This window comes from Thermothelomyces heterothallicus (assembly GCF_042370625.1).
Source record: "Thermothelomyces heterothallicus CBS 202.75 unplaced genomic scaffold P884_scaffold_6, whole genome shotgun sequence".
In the NCBI taxonomy this organism is placed as follows: Eukaryota; Fungi; Ascomycota; class Sordariomycetes; order Sordariales; family Chaetomiaceae; genus Thermothelomyces; species Thermothelomyces heterothallicus.
In genome coordinates this window covers 1,144,252-1,163,233 of record NW_027192567.1, presented here as the reverse complement: position 1 = coordinate 1,163,233, position 18,982 = coordinate 1,144,252, and the positions used below count along the sequence as shown (strand labels likewise).

The 18,982-nt window shown below is 57.6% G+C and overlaps 6 protein-coding genes and 1 non-coding gene across 7 annotated transcripts; 5 read left to right on the top strand and 2 right to left on the bottom strand.

Moving 5' to 3' along the window:
* Positions 1 to 1,377: 1,377 nt before the first annotated feature.
* Positions 1,378 to 5,905, top strand: P884DRAFT_196207 (uncharacterized protein; the record flags this gene model as incomplete). The annotated part of the gene is made up of 7 exons (XM_069437960.1): positions 1,378 to 1,740; positions 1,804 to 2,122; positions 2,181 to 2,683; positions 2,737 to 3,240; positions 3,298 to 3,441; positions 3,497 to 3,983; positions 4,035 to 5,905. The coding sequence occupies 7 exons, from the start codon at positions 1,378 to 1,380 to the stop codon at positions 5,903 to 5,905; spliced, it is 4,191 nt and encodes a 1,396-aa protein (XP_069299432.1).
* A 1,486-nt stretch (positions 5,906 to 7,391) lies between these two features.
* Positions 7,392 to 8,402, top strand: P884DRAFT_114980 (uncharacterized protein). Its single transcript, XM_069437103.1, has 2 exons — positions 7,392 to 8,033; positions 8,114 to 8,402. The coding sequence occupies exons 1-2, from the start codon at positions 7,671 to 7,673 to the stop codon at positions 8,297 to 8,299; spliced, it is 549 nt and encodes a 182-aa protein (XP_069299431.1). The 5' UTR covers positions 7,392 to 7,670; the 3' UTR covers positions 8,300 to 8,402.
* A 621-nt stretch (positions 8,403 to 9,023) lies between these two features.
* P884DRAFT_283828 (Delta(24(24(1)))-sterol reductase like protein) lies at positions 9,024 to 11,289 on the top strand (the record flags this gene model as incomplete). The annotated part of the gene is made up of 4 exons (XM_069443687.1): positions 9,024 to 9,271; positions 9,370 to 9,685; positions 9,722 to 11,020; positions 11,203 to 11,289. Exons 1-4 carry the CDS (start codon positions 9,237 to 9,239, stop codon positions 11,287 to 11,289), a joined length of 1,737 nt encoding a protein of 578 aa, XP_069299430.1. The 5' UTR covers positions 9,024 to 9,236.
* Positions 11,290 to 11,955: 666 nt separating this feature from the next.
* Positions 11,956 to 12,040, bottom strand: P884DRAFT_t55. Its single transcript has one exon. It is a non-coding gene; the product is annotated as a tRNA-Lys (tRNA).
* An 857-nt stretch (positions 12,041 to 12,897) lies between these two features.
* On the bottom strand, positions 12,898 to 13,478 carry P884DRAFT_196166 (V-ATPase proteolipid subunit C-like domain-containing protein; the record flags this gene model as incomplete). The annotated part of the gene is made up of 3 exons (XM_069437958.1): positions 12,898 to 12,962; positions 13,018 to 13,281; positions 13,349 to 13,478. Coding segments are annotated over 3 exons (459 nt in total), but the record flags the coding sequence as incomplete, so codon positions are not given.
* A 911-nt stretch (positions 13,479 to 14,389) lies between these two features.
* Positions 14,390 to 14,946, top strand: P884DRAFT_196303 (50S ribosomal protein L30e-like protein; the record flags this gene model as incomplete). Its single annotated transcript, XM_069437971.1, has 4 exons — positions 14,390 to 14,506; positions 14,564 to 14,580; positions 14,634 to 14,742; positions 14,803 to 14,946. 4 exons carry the CDS (start codon positions 14,390 to 14,392, stop codon positions 14,944 to 14,946), a joined length of 387 nt encoding a protein of 128 aa, XP_069299428.1.
* Positions 14,947 to 15,666: 720 nt separating this feature from the next.
* On the top strand, positions 15,667 to 18,979 carry P884DRAFT_283825 (SacI homology domain-containing protein; the record flags this gene model as incomplete). Its single annotated transcript, XM_069443686.1, has 3 exons — positions 15,667 to 15,913; positions 16,091 to 17,972; positions 18,043 to 18,979. The coding sequence occupies exons 1-3, from the start codon at positions 15,694 to 15,696 to the stop codon at positions 18,977 to 18,979; spliced, it is 3,039 nt and encodes a 1,012-aa protein (XP_069299427.1). The 5' UTR covers positions 15,667 to 15,693.
* Positions 18,980 to 18,982: the final 3 nt, after the last annotated feature.

Sequence of the window (18,982 nt, the reverse complement as noted above, 5' to 3'; positions counted from 1 at the left end):
ACAAGAAAGAGAGCGAGCGGACGGGCTGAGGAGGAAGCTTCCGGACAGGGAAAAGGAAAGGAAAGAAGAGCCTTAGCCATTGCCCGGAGGAACTCCCCCAGCCGACGTTGAGCCGGTTCCGAAGACGGTCGAGGATTTCGAATAGCGCGCTTGGGAGAGAACGGAGCTATACGGGACCCGGCCATGGCGCCGCCGAGCTCCCGCCCCGGGAGCTCCGCACGCCCCGGAAGCGCCGGGGTACCGTACCACCACCAGCAACACCACAGCCAGCACCAGAGCGCACCGAACGGCAAGGTCGCGGTCGTGGCCACGACAGCAGCAAAGGGGTCCGGGACCCCGCGCCGGGAGCAATCGAGCCGTCGGCTCGAGAACGTTGCTGTGCAAGATCCCGTATTGAAGGACTATGTAGGTCGGCCCCTTTCTTACACAGTTTCTACGCTTTTCTTTTCCTCTCCTCGTTATCTAGCTGGCGCGTGGAGCGCCGCTGTCTTGTGCTGCTCTCCCAGTTTCCGTATCTGCCCCCCCACCCCCCCCTTCTTCCCAAAATTTTCTTCCTCTGAGGAAAGAAGTTGTTTGCGTTGGGTAGACGCAGTCTACACGCCCCAACCCGACACACATTGGCTGCATGTGTCCCCAGGCCTGCTGCATATGCGACATACAATCACAACCGATTGTTTGGCGGCCGTTCTCGGACTCTTTGCTAGAGGAAGTGGTGGGCTGCGGGAGTAGGAGCTGAGTGAGTGGGTGTACGAGACTGCGAGAAGATGGCGGCTGGCGGACTTCCGCCCTTTTTTTTTTTTTTTTTTTTTTTTTTTTTTTTTTTTTTTTTTTTTTTTTTTTTTTTTTTTGAGATGTGAGACACGGCTGACGTGAAAGTGTCCAGCGTCTCGGAGACTGCATCGGGAAGGGAGCCTTCGGGTCCGTTTACAAAGCCTTCAACTGGGGAACCGGTGAGGCAGTGGCTATCAAGCAGATCAAGCTTGTGGATGTACCCAAGAGCGAGCTGCGCATGATTGAGGTGAGTGAAGGCGAGCCATCGTGAGTCTTGGGAGGTCCATAATTCTGACGCTCTCTAGGCAGAGATCGATCTCTTGAAGAACCTTCATGTAAGTGAGGCAACGTGGCTGCGGTTACAGACATCGGCGCGGGACAGGCTCCGAGATGTTAACCGGTTATTAGCACGACAATATCGTAAAATATATCGGCTTCGTGAAGACGGGAGACTGCCTCAACATCATCCTCGAGTATGCCAGCTCACCGTATCCTAACAATACTCTCTGTCGCACTAACGCATATCGCAGGTACTGCGAAAATGGCTCCCTGCATTCCATCTGCAAGGCCTACGGCAAGTTTCCTGAGAATCTTGTCGGTGTGTACATGACCCAGGTTTTGCAGGGGTTGCAGTACCTGCACGACCAGGGTGTTATCCATCGAGACATCAAAGGGGCCAATATCTTGACAACCAAGGATGGGACCGTCAAGTTGGCCGACTTTGGCGTTTCCACAAGTACTCTCGCCGGGCCAGACAAGGAGGCGCAGGTCGTCGGAACACCGTATTGGATGGCTCCGGAGATTATTCAACTGTCTGGCGCTACACCGGCTTCGGATATCTGGAGCGTCGGGTGTACCGTCATCGAGCTGCTGCAGGGGAAACCTCCATACCACAACCTTGCCGCCATGCCGGCCCTGTTCGCCATTGTCAACGACGATCACCCACCGCTTCCCGAAGGGGTCTCGCCGGTTAGTACCTTCATCTCTTGCGGCTGGTGCCTAGCAAACTAAGATATCGATCGTTTGGGACAGGCCGCTCGTGACTTTCTCATGCAGTGCTTCCAAAAAGACCCAAATCTTCGGGTTTCGGCCAGGAAACTGCTGCGACATGCCTGGATTACAAGTTGCCGAAGAAGCGACGCACCGGTTGCGAAAGCGCCATCGAACTTCAGCCAGGCGGTCGAGGAAGTGAAGCAGTGGAACAAGGCGCTTAAGTCGTCCGAAGGCAATCTCAGAGCATCGACAGGATCGGACATCCCAGGGCATCGTGCCAATCTTGGTAGGATGCCTTTGTCGTTGACCACAAAGCAGAGACCGCCGACGGATGCATTTCCGGCCCCCGAGTTAACTGGTACAGCCCCTTTCACAGATGCACGAGGTTCCGGGAGAGGATTAAGCTAACCTGACAGATGACGATAATTGGGATAACGACTTCGCAACGACCATATCGCCATCTGCTCTACAACTTCCCCAGATCAAGGGCCAAGACAACTTTGGAGGCTTGCTCTCGGGAGATCGGTTGAAGGCATTTGCGTCCACCGATGCCCAGCGGGAGGATTCCGAAAACTGGGATTCGAATTTGGAAGGTGAACTAGTGACGATCAAGGGGCTAGGCCACTGGTCCGAAGTTGATCCTCAGGAAGAAACCATCCGCCCGACGCCCAAGAGGGCAGAAAAGACCCGAGAGTCGAGGCTTAAGTTGCCCGACAGCCAGGGTCACCGGCGCCAGAGGAGTAGACAAGGTGCATCAAACGCCGCTCAACCGAAGTCACCTGGGCGGCCGCTCGCCATGAAGTTTGAGCTGCCCCCGCGCCCAGATGTGATCTACCGCGAACAGTCAACCGAGGATTACTCTGATCTGTTCGCTGACAACGATCACGTCTTTGACAGAAGGCTGAGCCTTGCCCACAAGGTATGCCTCTCAGCCACAAAACAGCATTCAATATCCAAAGCTGACTCGGCCAGGAAACCCCCCAACTGTTTCACCCGTCTGATCTCACAACCAGCGCTCCTAAGTCAGCTCATTCTTCCAGTGGCGGCAGTAGTCGCCGGTCAAAGACGACTTCCCGCCCCGCCCTCCTCCCTCCGGAACAACCGGTCCGCCGCACCCGCTCTACTGTCGAGATTACTAAGTTTGCCGAAGACGAAGGCGATGAGGATTTCTCCGACATCTTTGGCGCGGCGGGCGATGGGTTCACAGAGCCAGAGGAGAGCGACCGCGGCTCGGAAACAGAGGGCCAGGGTGGGCAGCTCGTCCTCTCACGCTTGTCGAACAACTCGTGGCTGGGAGACGACGAGGACGAGGATGATCCCTTCGCTATGATGGACCCCGGCTGGGACGAGATGGACCTCCAGGCGAATATTGCGCGGGATCGGCACGCGAGGCTTGTGCAGCGAGTTGAGGAGTTGGTAAAGAGCCTGAAGATCACCGAGGGCGAGGAGGTGGTGGCGGAAGTGGCCGAAGATTTGGTAAGCCCCCCTCTTCGACGCCGTTCAGGGGAGTGCGGTACTAACCAGACCTTGAAGTTGGGGTTACTGTGGGAGAACAGCGAGGTCAAGAACTTGATCATCGGCGCACACGGCTTGCTGCCGATCCTCGAGATACTCGAGCCTTGTACGCTCAAGAGTCGGCAACACATGATCCTGCAGCTGCTTAGGATTGTCAACGCGGTCAGTATCCAGACCTCGTTACCCGTAACACATATTTGCTAACAGGGAAAAAAAGATCATCCTGGATGATGTCGAGCTGCAAGAAAATCTGTGCTTTGTCGGCGGCATCCCGATTGTCACCAAGTTTGCCGCCCGGCAGTACTCAAACGATATCCGGCTGGAGGCGGCTGCTTTTGTTCGCCAGATGTACCAAACTTCCACGCTGACGCTACAGATGTTTGTTAGCGCCGGCGGTCTCAACGTACTGGTCGAATTTCTCGATGAGGATTATGAGACAGCCCAGGACCTTGTCTTGATAGGGGTCAACGGCATCTGGAATGTTTTCGAGCTCCAAGGCCCGACGCCGAAGAACGACTTCTGCAGGATCTTCTCACGGAGCAAAATCCTGGATCCGCTAGCTGCCATCCTGCACAAGGTCTTGGACGAGGAGAGGGATGAACTGTCGGAGCTAGTGGAAGGCCGCATTGTCAATATTTTCTACCTGTTCTCGCAGGCGGAGCCGTACGTCAAGGAGGCTGTTGCCGAGCGGCAGGTTCTCAAGAGTATGTTTCCTCCGTTCGCGTAGTCGGACAAGATCTGCTAACTATTGGCAGCGGTTCTCAAGGACCTTCGACGAATGACACCGGCGCACCAAATTACCATGCTCAAGTTCATCAAGAACATGTCAATGTGTTCCACTGTGCTCGACGCTCTGCACTCGGCGGACGCCATCGACTTCTTGATAGATGTGCTCAGTCTTTCGATGAAGAAGGGGCAGAAGAACTTCCGCGAGATCTCGAATCAAGTGCTAAATACCATGTTCAACCTTTGTCGCCTGAGCAAGGAGCGGCAGGAATACGCGGCCAGCAACGGCATCATACCGCTACTGCTCAAGATCATGAAGACAGACCGGCCGCCAAAGGAGTTTGTCTTGCCAATCCTCTGCGACATGGCTCACTCGGGAAGCAAGGGGAGGAGGTATTTGTGGCAGAACAACGGATTGGATTTCTACGTGTCGCTCCTCGCAGACCAGTACTGGCAGGTAACAGCGCTGGATGCCATCCATGTGTGGTTGCAGGAGGAAACGGCAAAAGTTGAGAGCCACCTGCTCGAAGGAGGATTCACCGCGGCGATCATATCGTGTTTCAATCCCACGAAAGCCAACGCCTTTGACCCCAACCTCCTGGAGCCATTGCTCAAGGTTCTCCGGTTAAGCCCGGCGGTGGCAGCGTCCCTTGCCAAGGCGGAAATATACGCTGGGATTGCGCAGAAGCTCAGTCACAAGAAGGCCGTCGTCCGCCTCAACCTGCTGCGTCTGGTGCGCAACATCATGGACGGATGCGAGGCGAACAACCTGCCCATGTCGTCTCTTGGAACTTCTGGTACGGGCCGTCAGCTGCGCATTCTGTTCGACAACATCCAGACGCTTGCGGATAAGGACCCAGCAGTGCTGGTGCGGAACTTGGCCTCGGAGCTTATCCGAAGCCACGTCGACGTCGAATTGCAGCACGACGCTATGTCACTCGGCAACATGGGGTTGGGTGCGGTTACCGGTGCCGCCAGCAACGCGGGCTCAGGGCCGCGCTCTCGCTCCGGTGCACGCCGCAACACAAGCTACACTCCTCCGGGCCTGCATCTCAGCATGTCCATGCCGCCCACGCCGACGCACGGGCACCGCCTCACGCAGTCATCCTCGGCGGCATACATCGAAGTCGCCGCCTCCCCGAAGCGCTCAGCCGTCGGCCTCACACAGGAACGCGACCCGTCTTTCTACCGCCCCCGGAGCTGCGACGGGGGCATGCCGATCCCAGCGTCGAGCATCCCCCGGCGTGTATCCGACACACCGCCGTTGGCCTCACCGGATGGCACCAATTCAGCTGACTCTAGCTCGACCCCGGCGTCCAGATCCCGCCTCCCGCGGACCTCGACTGCACCACAACAACAGCAATACCAGCCGCTCTCGCGTCCAAGCCTACCAACAGCGGCATCGGCGCCGCCAATCTCCATTGCCTCCGGCGGACAAGGAGCAGGAGCAGCTGGAGGAGGGGCAGGAGCTGGAGGAGGGGCAGGAGCTGGAGGAGGGGCAGGAGCTGGAGGAGGCCGCCGCGCGGGAAGCGGAGGACGGAGCGAGTCGTTCAGTCACCACCTCAGTAGCAGCTACAAGGAGAACTATAGCAGCCAGGGTTACCTCCAACTCCAGGCGGGTAGGCTCCGCTCCGGATCGTCTGTCACAGTGGCTAGCGTGTCTTCTGCTGGCGGCGCTCCCAGTGGGACGCAGTACTCGGCCTCGCCGACGGGAAGCGCCGTTTCAGCCGGCAGTGGGAACGGCGGGCTGATGCCACCTGTTGTTCCGGGCTACGGGGTTTCCGGTGCAGGGGAGGTCAGCGGCGGAAGCAGCGGTTCGAGCGGAAAGCGGAGGAGTCGGGCACCTAGCTCCAACTCGAATGCCGGGTCGAATGCCGGGTCGGAGGGGAGGTGGCCTTAGCGATGCCACGCTCCTTTGCGGCCGGTCTCCCGGGTCGCGGGTGCGACTGTGGGAGTTGGTGGAGGCCGTAATGGTGCCTGTGCTGCTCGTACTAGCAGTAGTGTTGGTATTGCTGGTGGTGGTGGTGGTGGTGGTCGTGCTGCTGCTGTTGCTCCTGCGACTGTACGCAGTTCTGCTGCACCGGGAAGCAGAGAGAGTGGGCGGGGATGGAGACGCTGTTGATATCTTTGCCCGCTGTACTGCCGAGCCTTTGTTTTTTTTTTTCCTCTATCTTTTCTCTTACTTCCTATGCATTCACCGGAGTTTTGGGTGGTCTTATTCTTCTCTTCTTGATCTTGTCTCCATTGCTGGGTTCATTTTCTACATGGCTTCTACATGGCAGCGGGCAAGGCAGGGTAAATATAAAATGGCGGGTACGGAAGACGGGCTGGGGGAGGGGGGAGGCACTCTCCGCAGAGGCACCATGGCTGACTGGTGTAAAGGAGACACAGAATGAGAGGAGCTAAGCTTTGGAAGGAGGGAACAGGATCCGAGGCAGGATCGGGCCTCTCGGAGAATTTGAATCAGTGCTACCTAACAAAGTCCTCATATCCATTTCCTCCGGCACGATCTTTCTTGTTTTAGATCCTGGATAAGTGGTGGAGTGAGCGAGACCCGAGTACGTTTGGGTATTCACTGCGTCGGATACGATCTCGTAGTGACCCCCCCCCCCCGGCGGGGACATGAGGAGTTCGTGGCCCTCTCTCGTCAAGGGAGGTCAGCGCAGTTGCATGCCAGCCGTGCCCTCCACCAGCTCCAACTCTGATGCCACTGGAACTCAAAGGTTTGAATCACAAAAGGGACCGAAACCCGATGTCTTTCATTTGGCTTTTCTTCCTTGATATCAAAACCGGCTTGTCGTTATCTCATGTCTCTCCCACGGATAGGTGAGTTCACTTACACCGGCCTACGACGACCAATAGGCGTGCGCCGTTTTCGTCAGACTAAACCGAGTTGGGCCGAGCCTACTACTATAGTAAGGTCATCGGGCCAAATCGCAGATCATCGGCCGAGGTGGCTGTGCCCCTCTCTTGCGCGGCCGCTCCAACGTTGCCACGGGCGAACGTCATCGAACCCCCAGGCATCCATCGGGCGAAGAGCGACCTCATCCCTCATCTTATCCAAGGAAGAAGTTGCTTGATTCACCTGCCTTTGCATGCATTTTGAATCACACTCTCAGCCTCGGTGAATAATTCCTCTTTTTTTTTTTTTTTTCGCCCTGTGAGCTTATAACAGACGGGCTTATAAGCTCTCTCTGCTCGACTTGCTGGCCGCTTGATGCGCAGCCTCCTTCCCCTGCTTATCGCTTCCAATCGTTTTCTGAAGTAAAATTCCGTCTCAGGTTGCCACCATGACGCGCACCGTGGTGTATAGCGTAGCGCTGGTCGCTTTGCTTGCCGGTGAGTGAGAGAAACGCTCCGTTCATCTTGGCGATGTCGTTTCCTAGCTGGTCGTCCCCACGTTGCTGGTTGCTTGTATGTACTGCATGCTGCGCGCGCTAGGAATGGGTATGGGGAATTGGATCTACTGGACCGCGGAGTCACTACGGGACGAAGCCGGCCAGCCGTGACATCTCGACGATCATGACCATCCTCTCTCTCTCGTTCGTCTCTTGGTTTTATTACGATCTCATGTTATTATGTATTATTCTCGTCAAGCCAGAACACCGTCTAATCGCTAACCATCCCCTCCTCATCTTCCGTTCTCCCCTTCTGCAGCCACCTCCATGACCATCACCTCGCTCGTCTCGCCCAAATGGGTCACTCTGACCGTCCCCTCACCGTCGGGAGGCACCGTTACCGACACCATCGGCCTGCACAGGCGGTGTTCCGCGTCCACCACGGGCAGGAAATGCGTGCCCTTCCCGGAGCAGTGGCGGTGCGAGGGCGACGAGCGCTCCTTCTGCTCCATGTGGCGCACCACGGGCTTCCTGATGAATCTTGCCGTCGTCGCGGAGCTGGCGGCCCTCGCCGGGTTCGTCGTCATCCTGGTGGGCGGCAGGGTGAAGAGGGAGGGCAGCGGCTGGAAGGCGCTCGGGGGCATGCTGGCGGCCGTGGCGGCGGCCGAGTTCCTCGGCATGGCCATCGTGGTAAGAAGTCCTTGCCACATTTTTTTTCCCTCCCACTCTCCTATTTTGGAAGGACTATTTTGGGCTGATGATTTTGTCAGGCGTATGCCTTTGATCATGACGACTTGTTTCTGGTGCCCGGATATCGCCTCGACTCGTCGTGGTATCTGTGCACGTTCAGCGCGGGTATCGCGCTGCTGGCCGGGGTCGGGCTGGCCATCTCGGCGATGGTGCTGCCACCGGAGGACGGGTACCAGCTGTTGCAGGGCGAGTCAGATGGGGTGTGAAGCCGAGTTCGAATCCGTGTCTAATTGGATTGATTCTCCTGCCTTTTACTCTGTACCCCACCGTAATGGGATGGCGTTGGGTGAGGCGTTGATGGAACTCTGAGTATGACTGCTGAACATCTGGCAAGGACAATCAATGCCTGGAATATTTAACTAATACTAGTATATATAGTACTGACAACAAAACAACACCCGCGGGACCTGTTCACCAAACAATATGTAAACCAACAATGCGAGCGACTCCGACTGGTTCTACCATGGCGACTTCGCTCCCTTGTCTCAGTTCCGGTCGCCGAAGAACGAGCAATTCCGTGCCCTCCCCCCCACCCCCCTCCCCCCGGACGGATAACATACAATGGGGTCACAATATCCGAGACCGTTTGAGCGCAACCTGGAATACTAGTATTGGAGAAGAGATCCTGTTTTCTTGCTTGGTTTTGTCGCAGCGCTAAGCGGTTGATTGATCGTATTAGCTAATACTAGTATTTTCGCGAAGCGAGCACCAGAAAGCCCCCAACATAGCAGGAAAGGCCAAAAATGTGGGGAAATGCGACTCTCTTTCTATTGCCGGGTCAAGATTGGTCAACAATCCAGCAGCAACAATTGGTTCCTGCAGCCACACGTGCACAATCGGCAGATTGCAGTGCGCCATCGACCAAACACCAGGGTGCCGTTGTCTTGGAACCACGGCCTGTTTCCTTTTTTTCGTTCGCTCCTTTGCACCCACCTTTCCTTTTCTTCTCCCGCTTCACCGCCCCCGGAGAACTGCCAGGCGTTCTTTTGGCCGTCAAGGCTTCCCTGGGCAAAGCGCATGACATTCGTTCTGCAAATACTAGTGTTTGAGCATCTTAGCCACTCTTTCTCGCGGCTCGAGCTTTGCGATCCCGGTTTTGCCCCTGAAAATTTCATGGTATAAAAACGATCGCGTCCGGCCAAGATGTCTAGCAGATACTCGCTGAGGCAAACGCCGAGGTAAGTCAATGACGATTTTTTTTTTTGAAACAAGAACATATTGTTTCCCTCCTTTTGGTTGTTCAAATTTTCTTCTTCTGTTACATCGCTGACCGCAGCCTCAGGAAAAAGGAGCTCTTCGACGGCATGGTCGAGACTCCGGGCCGTCGCAGCACACGCAGCACACGCCGCAAAGCCCAGGTCCTTCCCGAGTCTGACGCCGAGTCCACCTCTGCTATCGAGGTCATGGAGAGCAAGCAAGTGCGCCGGCGCCCGGCGCCAAAGTTCACCGAGCACATCGACGAGCTCACCCCCCCTGAGACGCCCATCGACAGCGACGCGTCCGAGGTGTCATCCGTCGTGAACTCGGCCAAGGCCAATGGAAAGCCGAGCAAGGCTAATGGCAAGCTGAGCGACGCCGAGGAGAAGCCCAAGGTCATCGACCGCACGCTCACGCACTTCTCGGGCGAGTACGAATTTGGCGGGCCGTGGTTCGTCTCTCTCATGATGGTCGGCTTCCCGTGCCTCATGTGGTACATGTGGATCGGCGCGACCTACTACGACGGCGGCTTCCCCGTGCGCGAGCCCGGCCAGAGCTGGGGTGACTTCGCCAAGCACCTCGTCCACCTCGTCTACACGGGCGCCTTCCCCCACACCAAGGCCTGGCTCATTTACTGGATCTTCTTCGTCGTCGAGGGCATCTTCTACTGCCTCATGCCGGGCATCTGGGCCTACGGCAAGCCGCTGCCCCATGAGGGCGGCAAGCAGCTCAAGTACTACTGCTCCGCCTACACGTCCTGGTACGCCACGCTCGCCATCGTCGCCGCCCTGCACTTCTCGGGCGTCTTCCCGCTCTATACCCTCATCGACGAGTTCGGCCCGCTGCTGTCCGTCTCCATCCTGTCCGGCTTTCTCGTCTCCATCATCGCATACGTCTCGGCCCTGGCCCGCGGCGCCCAGCTCCGCATGTCGGGCAACCACATCTACGACTTCTTCATGGGCGCCGAGCTGAACCCCCGCATGTTTGGCATCCTCGACTTCAAGATGTTCTTCGAGGTGCGCATGCCCTGGTACATCCTGTTCCTCCTGTCCTGCGCCGCCGCGGCCCGCCAGTACGACCGCTACGGCTACGTCTCGGGCGAGGTCGGCTTCCTCATGATGGCCCACTTCCTCTACGGCAACGCGACGGCCAAGGGCGAGGAGCTCATCGTCACCACCTGGGACATGTACTACGAGAAGTGGGGCTTCATGCTCATCTTCTGGAACCTCTCGGGCGTGCCGCTGTCCTACTGCCACTGCACCATCTACCTGGCCAACCACGCGCCCGAGACGTACCGCTGGAACCGCTGGGCCCTGGCCTTCCTCTACGTCAGCTACCTCTTCGTCTACTGGGTCTGGGACAGCTGCAACAGCCAGAAGAACCGCTTCCGCGCCATGGAGCGCGGCACCCTCATCAAGCGCAACACCTTCCCCCAGGTCCCCTGGCAGACCCTGCACAACCCCAAGACCATCGAGACCGGCCTGGGCGACAAGATCCTCGCCGACGGCTGGTACGGCATGGCCCGCAAGGTCCACTACACCTGCGACGTCTACTTTGCCACCACCTGGGCCCTCATCACCGGCTTCAACAGCCCCTTCCCCTGGTTCTACCCCGTCTTCTTCGTCGTCATGATCGCCCACCGCGCCTGGCGCGATATCCACCGCTGCAGGCAGAAGTACGGCGAGGCCTGGCGGGAGTACGAGAGGCAGGTGCCGTACCTGTTCATTCCGGTAAGCCTATATTTTTTTTTAAAAAAAAAGAAAGAAAAAGAAAAAGAAGAATTCCCTTCACCCCTTGCCTTTTCTCCGCGTCTATGGCAGGAATGTCCGCTAATGTTGTTCCAGTATGTCATTTAAAAGGGAAAAATGTTCTTTTTTCTTTTAGGTGGTGATTGTCGGAAAATCCTGCCTAGATGGCAGGTGGCTTGAGAAGGCCGTTAGCCCTATACACCAGAATCAACGAAGTGTGGGTTTTGGATCTATATCGTAGTAGGGGATGAATGCACGCATGCATGACCGAGATGCCGGGCGGGAGAGGAGTCTAAACGGTTGGGTTGGGGCCAAATCTCTGGACTTAGGGACAGCATGACGGACCAGCAAGCAGTCTATAGCTGGCCAGACCTATCACGCCTGCTACTCGGACTTTTTTACCTAATTGTCCAGTAGCCGATTAATAATCCTTAAGTTTAATGGTAATACTGAGACATATTTACTCGGCTTTGCCCTGACGGTAGAGCGTGTTGTGAATGAGTGAGGTGCATCGAGACTTGGGAGTCTGAAGCCTAGAAGTTCACCCCTCTGATGGAAACATTGGTTGACCACTCACGATGCCATGTAATCCCAACTAGGAAATCGCAGCAGTTCATAACAGCCACGCTTTTGTAAAGTCGTGGAGGCACCTCAATCTGACTAGCTAGTTTCCAAGCACCAAGGCTCATTAGTCGTCAGCTGCCCAGAAAGGAGAACCGGGTCGAGTCTAAGAAGATCAGGTCAACAAACGCTTCATTCGAATAAGAGACGAGACGAGAAGAGTGAAAGAAGAGAAGACAAGGAGCCTTGAAGACGCTATGATGTCTCTCGAGTCCCAGAGGAAAAGAGAGCATGATCAAACGAAAGAGAAAAAAACGCGTTCAAAAAAGAATGCTTCCAATCGCGGACGGGAATTGAGCCCGACGTGGGGGTCGAACCCACAACCTTGAGATGGACCTAAGACTTAAGAGTCTCACGCTCTACCGATTGAGCTAGCCGGGCAAGGCTTGCTTTCGTGCTGGTTGAAGGCCGAGATGCGCCGAAAGAGATTTTCTGCGTGGGTGGAGTTGGGGTGAGTTAGTAGTCAAAACGGGGATAGGCGTGAAAAGTGTTGTTGGTGGTGTGGGTAGGTGAGTGGGGGGCAGCAAAGATGGGTGGATAATCAGGGGGTGGGGGAATGTCCGAGTCCGTGATTTAGACAAGTGGACGGAAGGCAAGAAAGATTGGAGGGGTCATGTTTAGAAGAGTGACAGGTGTCAAACAAACGCGTCATACTCTGGAACAGTAACCCCCGGGTAGAACGGAACTGTCTTGGAGAAGGGAGGGAATGAGCGTGGGTCGATGATGAGGTGTGCGTCAAGCTAGCCAACGGGAAGAGTATTTCAGCCAAACAAAACGGATGACACGACTTCTTCCGCCTCAACTACTGAGTGAATATATCCAGAGATAGATGAGACGCGAAGTGCAGCAACCATTGCCAGCTAGACTACAATCTCGCCCATCATCCTTCTATGATGAGAAACCGAAACCCAGAGCGATGAGCACCCGAATGTGACAATAGTACATGTACGTCCCGCGAAGCCATTAACCAACCGTGCCCATGATGCGCCGCTTGCTCAACCCCCACATGACTGACCTCCATCGTTCACACCTTCGCCCCCTTCTGGCAAACCCCCATGTCAAACCCCCATGTCAAACCCCCATGTCGAACCGCTGCCGGCGTGGTGTCATATGCATACACATATGCATATACATATGTAGGCGGCCGCGATCTGCGAAATGCTCACGGACAGGAATGGGCTATGGATAGTTACAGCTTGTCCGCCCGTCCGCCGTCCGTGTTCAAGCAAGCATGCCGTTTAGCAGGTAATGTTGATTGTGGCCTTGGAGTTCATGAGCAGCGCAACGATCAAGCCATATAGACCTAAGACGGTTAGCGATTAACCCCAATGTCCCTCGAACAGGATTTGACAACTTACCCAAGACTTCGGCGAAAATGAGAATCAGGATCATGCCGACGAACAGGCGTGGTTGCTGCGCTGTGCCGCGGACGCCAGCATCACCGACAATGCCGATGGCGAATCCAGCAGCCATGCCCGCTAGACCGACCGCAAGACCAGCGCCGAGCTGGATGAAGCCCGTGAAGAGCGCGTAATTGTCTTGCTTAAGGCCATCCGAGATAAGAACCGACACCACGAGGCCGTAGATACCAATGATACCGGCCATAATGACGGGAACAATGTCTACAAGCACGTGTTAGAACCGTCTTCCCGGCCACGTCGTGCGCGACCCGGACGTGAGTATACGCACTCTTGACGATGAGATCAGGCCGCAGGACACCCATGGCGGCGATGCCGACACCCGACTTGGCCGTGCCGTACGAGGCGCCGAGGCAGGTGAAGACGATGGCTGCTGTGCAGCCCATGGCACCGAAGAAGGGCTGCTGTCATGTCAGTACGAGAGCGAGCGTCTACGGGTGCGCCTGTGTGGCGGTTCCGATTCGATCGAATCGACTCGGGGCACCGAGGGTAATGATGGTCACCGCCAACAGGTTGGCGACTCGACAGGACGGAGGACAACTGACCGCGTAAACGGGGCTAGGGAAACGAAATTGTCAGCTCAGTACGTCCATCAATTGAAGAACCACAGTTTATGCACTGTAATGACGCGCCATGCTACCCCGCGAGAGCGGTCTTGGTGTGCTGGGTGTTGATGGCAGCAGGGCAGCACGGCGTGTTTTTTTTTTGGGGGGGGGGGGGGGGAGAGGAGAGGATGGGCCAACGATTGAACTTACCAAGCGTCTGAAGACATTGTGAAGGTTTGAGGGCGGCGACGAAAGTGTCAAGATAACCTGTATCTCGAGGGCAACGGATGCGATTGCGCGATGGAGTGGCGTGTTGGAAGTCTGAAGCTCCAACGTCGGGTGGATGTCGTCGGGAGTTAGTTAACAGTTCAAGGTTGGCTCGGGGCGAGGTGTTTCCAAGGTTGCAGGTTGGTTGGCTGTGCCGCGGAGAGCTTTGCTCGGCAGCAGCCCGGCACCTCAGCCACCTCCACCTCCATCAATCCAATTAGGTAATCCGTGTGCCGGTCCGACCTAAGCCCATTCTGCCGACCTTGACCGCCCAAAGTTTGCAGCAAGTGCCGTAATTTGCTGCTGTATCTAGTGTACGAAGTTATTCGCAAGCACATTCTGGTTTTTCGCCTCCCTTTGCTGTCCGTCCCTCGCGATCGCTTTCTCCAACAGGCAGTCCCCCCCACAAAACCAGGGCGAGCAAACGCAGTGAACCCTGGAGACAAGCACGCCTCGACCAATCAATCCTCATCCGTTCAATTGCCCAAATATACGACGCCATGTCTGCTCAGAACGAGTCCGCCGCCTGGCCCAAGGCCGAGGACCCCGCGCTGGTCCAGGAGCTGCTCGACTGCGTCCAGCAGGCCAGCCACTACCGCCAGCTCAAGAAGGGCGCTGTAAGACGAACCCGCCGTTTTGTTGCCGTCGGACCGCGTGCTAACTCTCGACGCTAGAACGAGACGACCAAGTCGTACGTCCATGCTCTCTTGAATCGCGATGTGATCTACGACTGACAGACACCAGGATCAACCGCGGCACGAGCGAGCTCGTCATCCTCGCCGCCGATACCCAGCCCTTGAGCATCGTCCTTCACATCCCCCTCATTAGCGAGGAGAAGAACGTGCCCTACGTGGTGCGTAGCCCGATCCCAACCAGCGGCGGACAATGAGATGCTGACTTGTTGTGATTGCAGTACGTCCCCAGCAAGGTTGCCCTCGGCCGTGCCTGCGGTGTCTCGCGGGCGGTCATTGCTGTTTCCCTTACCTCGAACGAGGCCTCGGATCTCAACTCCAAGATTCGCGCCCTTCGCGACAAGGTTGAGCGTCTGGCCATGTAAGGAGGCTTATCCGAGAGAAGGGCAGAGGAGAGGGAAGGAAAGAGTACATTCAGTCGTGGCAAATGAATACGAGAGGATGCATCCACAAGGATGGGTTGAGTCAGTGGTTGGCACTGCCAGGACGATGAACGCCCGAGGAGATTGGAACCCGCTTGGTGCAGAGAGTAGGGTTTCGACCATGCCCAGCCGTTCTGTATTCTAGCGTGCGTGGTCTAGCCGGCAGGCGTCGGGAAATACATATTGGATTCTCCTAATTCTGATACCATCACGACCGAGGGGAGGGTTGGGGTTGCAACACATCCTAGTAGATATCTCTTTTCGCTCGATTTCCATTCGGCAGTGGCGCATGGGGCGGCCTGCAGAATGACGGCTCTCAGGTGGGCTGCGGGATCGGTTAAGGACCCCACACGCGGACCTGCACTACAACATCATCGGCGCCAAGTCAGGCCCCGAGTTTCCACGACAGCCTCCTCGGGCCAGAACCCGGGTGTGTGGGCCGCTGTTGTGTTCTCCTTGACTGATCATCTTGCCAGAGCAGGAGCTTCGGCTGTTCCATGGTTGACCGTTTTGTTTCACTGTTTACCTCACAGAGAATAGACGGATAAAAGCCACAAAATAAACCTTCGCGAGTCGCAGCTGCTCTTTTCTGATAGTGATTTCGAGCATGATCTAACTTTAGCTTCTTTTTCGTTTTATCCTTACGCTACCCCAGACGCAGACGAGGAATCACAAGCACCACCTCAAGCCATGCCGGGTCTGGCGCGCAAGATCATCATCTGCGCCGCCGTCGACGGGCTGGTGCTGCACCCGCTCAACGCGCGAAAAGACTCGCATCAACGTTCCGCGGCCCTCCCGCCTGTGCGGATCAAGTACGGAGATGCCTCCATCTCCCCCATCCCGCGAGACGCTGCGCCCGATCCCTCATCTCTGCCGCCCAACTCCTCCTTCGAGGCCTTTGGTATCGTCGGTATGCGGCAATCCAACCCGCTCCCTTCCATCACCTCCCCTCCCCCTCCCCCTCCCCCTCCTCCCGACATTATGCTCCCCATCCCCTCTTTCTCCTGACCCCAAGAATTCACGATATAACTGGTTTGGTCCACTGACCTGAACAATCCCCCCCCCTTTTCCCCCCACCCCAAACCAGGTCTCGTCACCGTCTTCCACTACAGCTACCTCATCTCCATCACCCGCCGCCAGCAGGTCGCCTCCATCCGCGGCCTGCCCGTCTACGTCGTCACGGAGGTCGCCCTGACGCCGTGCACATCGCAGCACGAGGCCGCCGAGGCCATCGCGCGGACCGCCGCCTCCCTCCGCGGCCGGAGGGAGTCCCTGGAGGACGGCGACGACGGGAGCGCCGACGCGTCCACCGCCGCGGCGAGCGCGGACGAGGAAGGGATATTGTCCGGGTCTGACGAGAGGGGCGGCGACGAGGTCGGAGGGCGCGATGATGCCGGGGAAGTGATGAGCGACACGGAAGCCGCTACGGCCGGGCCGACGACGGGTTCGGCTGCTGGTGCTGCTTCTGACGGGAGGCGGAGCAGTGTCGTGCAGGACGTGATTGGGAAGAGGGGGAGCTACGGGAGATTCGCGCAGAGGTGGTTCAGTCGGTCCGGGTGGGCGATGGATCAAAAGAGGATGATGGGCCTGAGCGCGGATGACAGGGCCGCCCCCCGGGGGAGTGGTGATAGTAGTAGTAAAGGGGAGGGGAAAGCGTCCGGGGAGGCGGCTAAGCTGGGCGCTGCGAGTGGCACGGGTGGGACGGCGGCCGCCATCAGCTTGCTGCCGAAACTGTTGCGGACGAGCCAGATTCTGTTTGGGTCGAGCAAGACGTTCTACTTTGCCTACGACCACGACATCACGCGCAGCATGACGAACCCCAAGGTGCCCGAGACGCCGCTGGTGCCGCTGCACGAGCACGTCGAGCAGACGTACTTCTGGAACCGCAGCATCATCCAACCGTTCATCGACGCCGGCGTGGACAGCCTCGCCCTGCCCCTGATGCAAGGGTTCGTGGGCCAGCGGACGTTCGTCGTGGACAGCAACCCGCCGCAGGATGACGGCGCGTACAAGGATTCGGTCGAGCTCAGCGACTTTTCCTCCTCCAGGGCCGCGTCGCCGTCGCCGGCCGACAAGGCTTCGGCGGACATGAGGCCGACCGAGAAGAGGTTCGACATCACCCTCATCTCGCGGCGCTCCATCAAGCGCGCCGGGCTGCGGTACCTCCGCCGCGGCATTGACGAGGAGGGCAACGTGGCAAACTCGGTCGAGTCGGAGCAGATCCTCTCGCCCGCGGACGCGGCCTGGGATCCCAACGCAAAGGTGTACTCGTTCGTGCAGACAAGAGGGAGCATCCCCCTGTTCTTCACCCAGTCGCCGTACTCCCTCAAGCCCGTGCCGGTGATGCAGCATTCGCCCGAGTCCAACTTTGCGGCGCTCAAGAAGCATTTCGAAGGCCTGCGCAAGCGCTATGGCTCGGTTCAGGTCGTGAACCTGGTCGAGAAACACGGGGTGGAGGCGCCTATTGCCGAGGTGTACGAAAAGAACATACAGCAGCTCAACGAGGAGGCAGGACCGGGGGCTGACAAGGTCGAGTTTGAGTGGTTTGATTTTCACGACGTCTGCCGCGGCATGAAGTTCGAAAACGTCTCGTTCCTCCTGCAGACCCTGGGCGGCCAGCTCGAGCGGTTTGGGAGCTCTGTCTCGGTCAATGACCGCCTCGAGACTCGGCAGAAGGGCGTGCTACGGACCAACTGCATGGACTGTCTGGACCGGACCAACGTCTGCCAGAGCTCGTTTGCCAAATACATGCTGGATCTGCAGCTCAAGGAAGAGGGCTTCGACATGGCCGCGCAGAAGGACCAGGAGAACGTCTGGTTCAACACGCTATGGGCGGATAACGGCGATGCCATCTCTAAGCAATACGCTTCCACGGGTGCCATGAAGGGCGACTACACGCGAACGAGGAAGAGGAACTACCGTGGTGCGCTGACCGACGCCGGTCTGTCACTGACTCGCTTGTTCAACGGGTGAGTCTGCCGGTCACAGCAATAACGTGTTTGGGACACCGGGATTTGTCAATTAACAGCATCTGCCAAGCATGTTCAACGACTTCTTCCTCCAAGCCAGCATTGACTTCCTCCTCGGCAACGTCACTTCGCTCGTGTTTGAGGAGTTCGAGGCCACCATGATGACCAAGGACCCGGCCGTCTCCATGCAGAACATGCGCCAACAGGCCATCGAGCTCTGCCAGAAGCGCGTCGTCGCCGACGAGGACGAAGAGTTCGTCGGTGGCTGGACACTGCTCACGCCTCACGTCCCCGACACGGTGCGGAGTGCCTCCATGGAGGAGGCCGTCCTCCTCCTGACCGACGTGGCGCTCTATCTCTGCCGATTCGACTGGAACCTGGACAAGGTGTCGTCCTTCGACCGCGTCGACCTGGCCCACGTCCAAAAGATCAAGCTCGGCACCTACATCACGTCGACCATCTCGCCCGCGCAGACCGACGACACGCGCAACGTCGGGCTGGTCATCGAGTACAGACCGGGCCTGACCGACATCACGCGCGTCAACACGCGCTCGCTGTCGTCCATGTCCTCTAGCACGGCCCAGGCTCGCGGCTCCGAGGAGGGCGGGGCGCCCACTGCTGCTGCCGCCGCCGCACGAGACGCCGGATCCGCGCCAGCCGCGTCCGGTCTCGCCGGGTTGCTCAGCCGCCGCCCGCAGACGGCAGCGCCGCGCAAGATCGCCCTCAAAGCGCTGCACAGCCAGACGTCGGCGGCCGACACGTCGTCGAGGAGCATGCAGGACGAGCCGGGCGCCATCACGCGCCTGACCGAGATCCAGCAGGTGCTGCTGATCGCGGCCGAGATCGAGAGGCTGGCGATCCGGAACCAGCCCCGTCTTGCGGGCAAGAGTCCGGAGGAGGCGGGCCTGGTCGAGAAGGGCGACATCATCTCATTGGCGGAGGCCAAGAAGAACACGACCCTGTTGGAACAGCTGGGCCACTCGATCAAGAAGCTTGTCTGGGCGTAGATG

What these genes read in the sequence shown, in the direction of transcription:
- P884DRAFT_114980 (XM_069437103.1), top strand. Translation starts at nt 7,671, where the DNA reads ATGACCATCACCTCGCTCGTCTCGCCCAAATGGGTCACTCTGACCGTC. An exon ending in TCCTCGGCATGGCCATCGTG is followed by an intron (nt 8,034 to 8,113) that starts GTAAGAAGTCCT and finishes TGATTTTGTCAG; the next exon opens with GCGTATGCCTTTGATCATGA.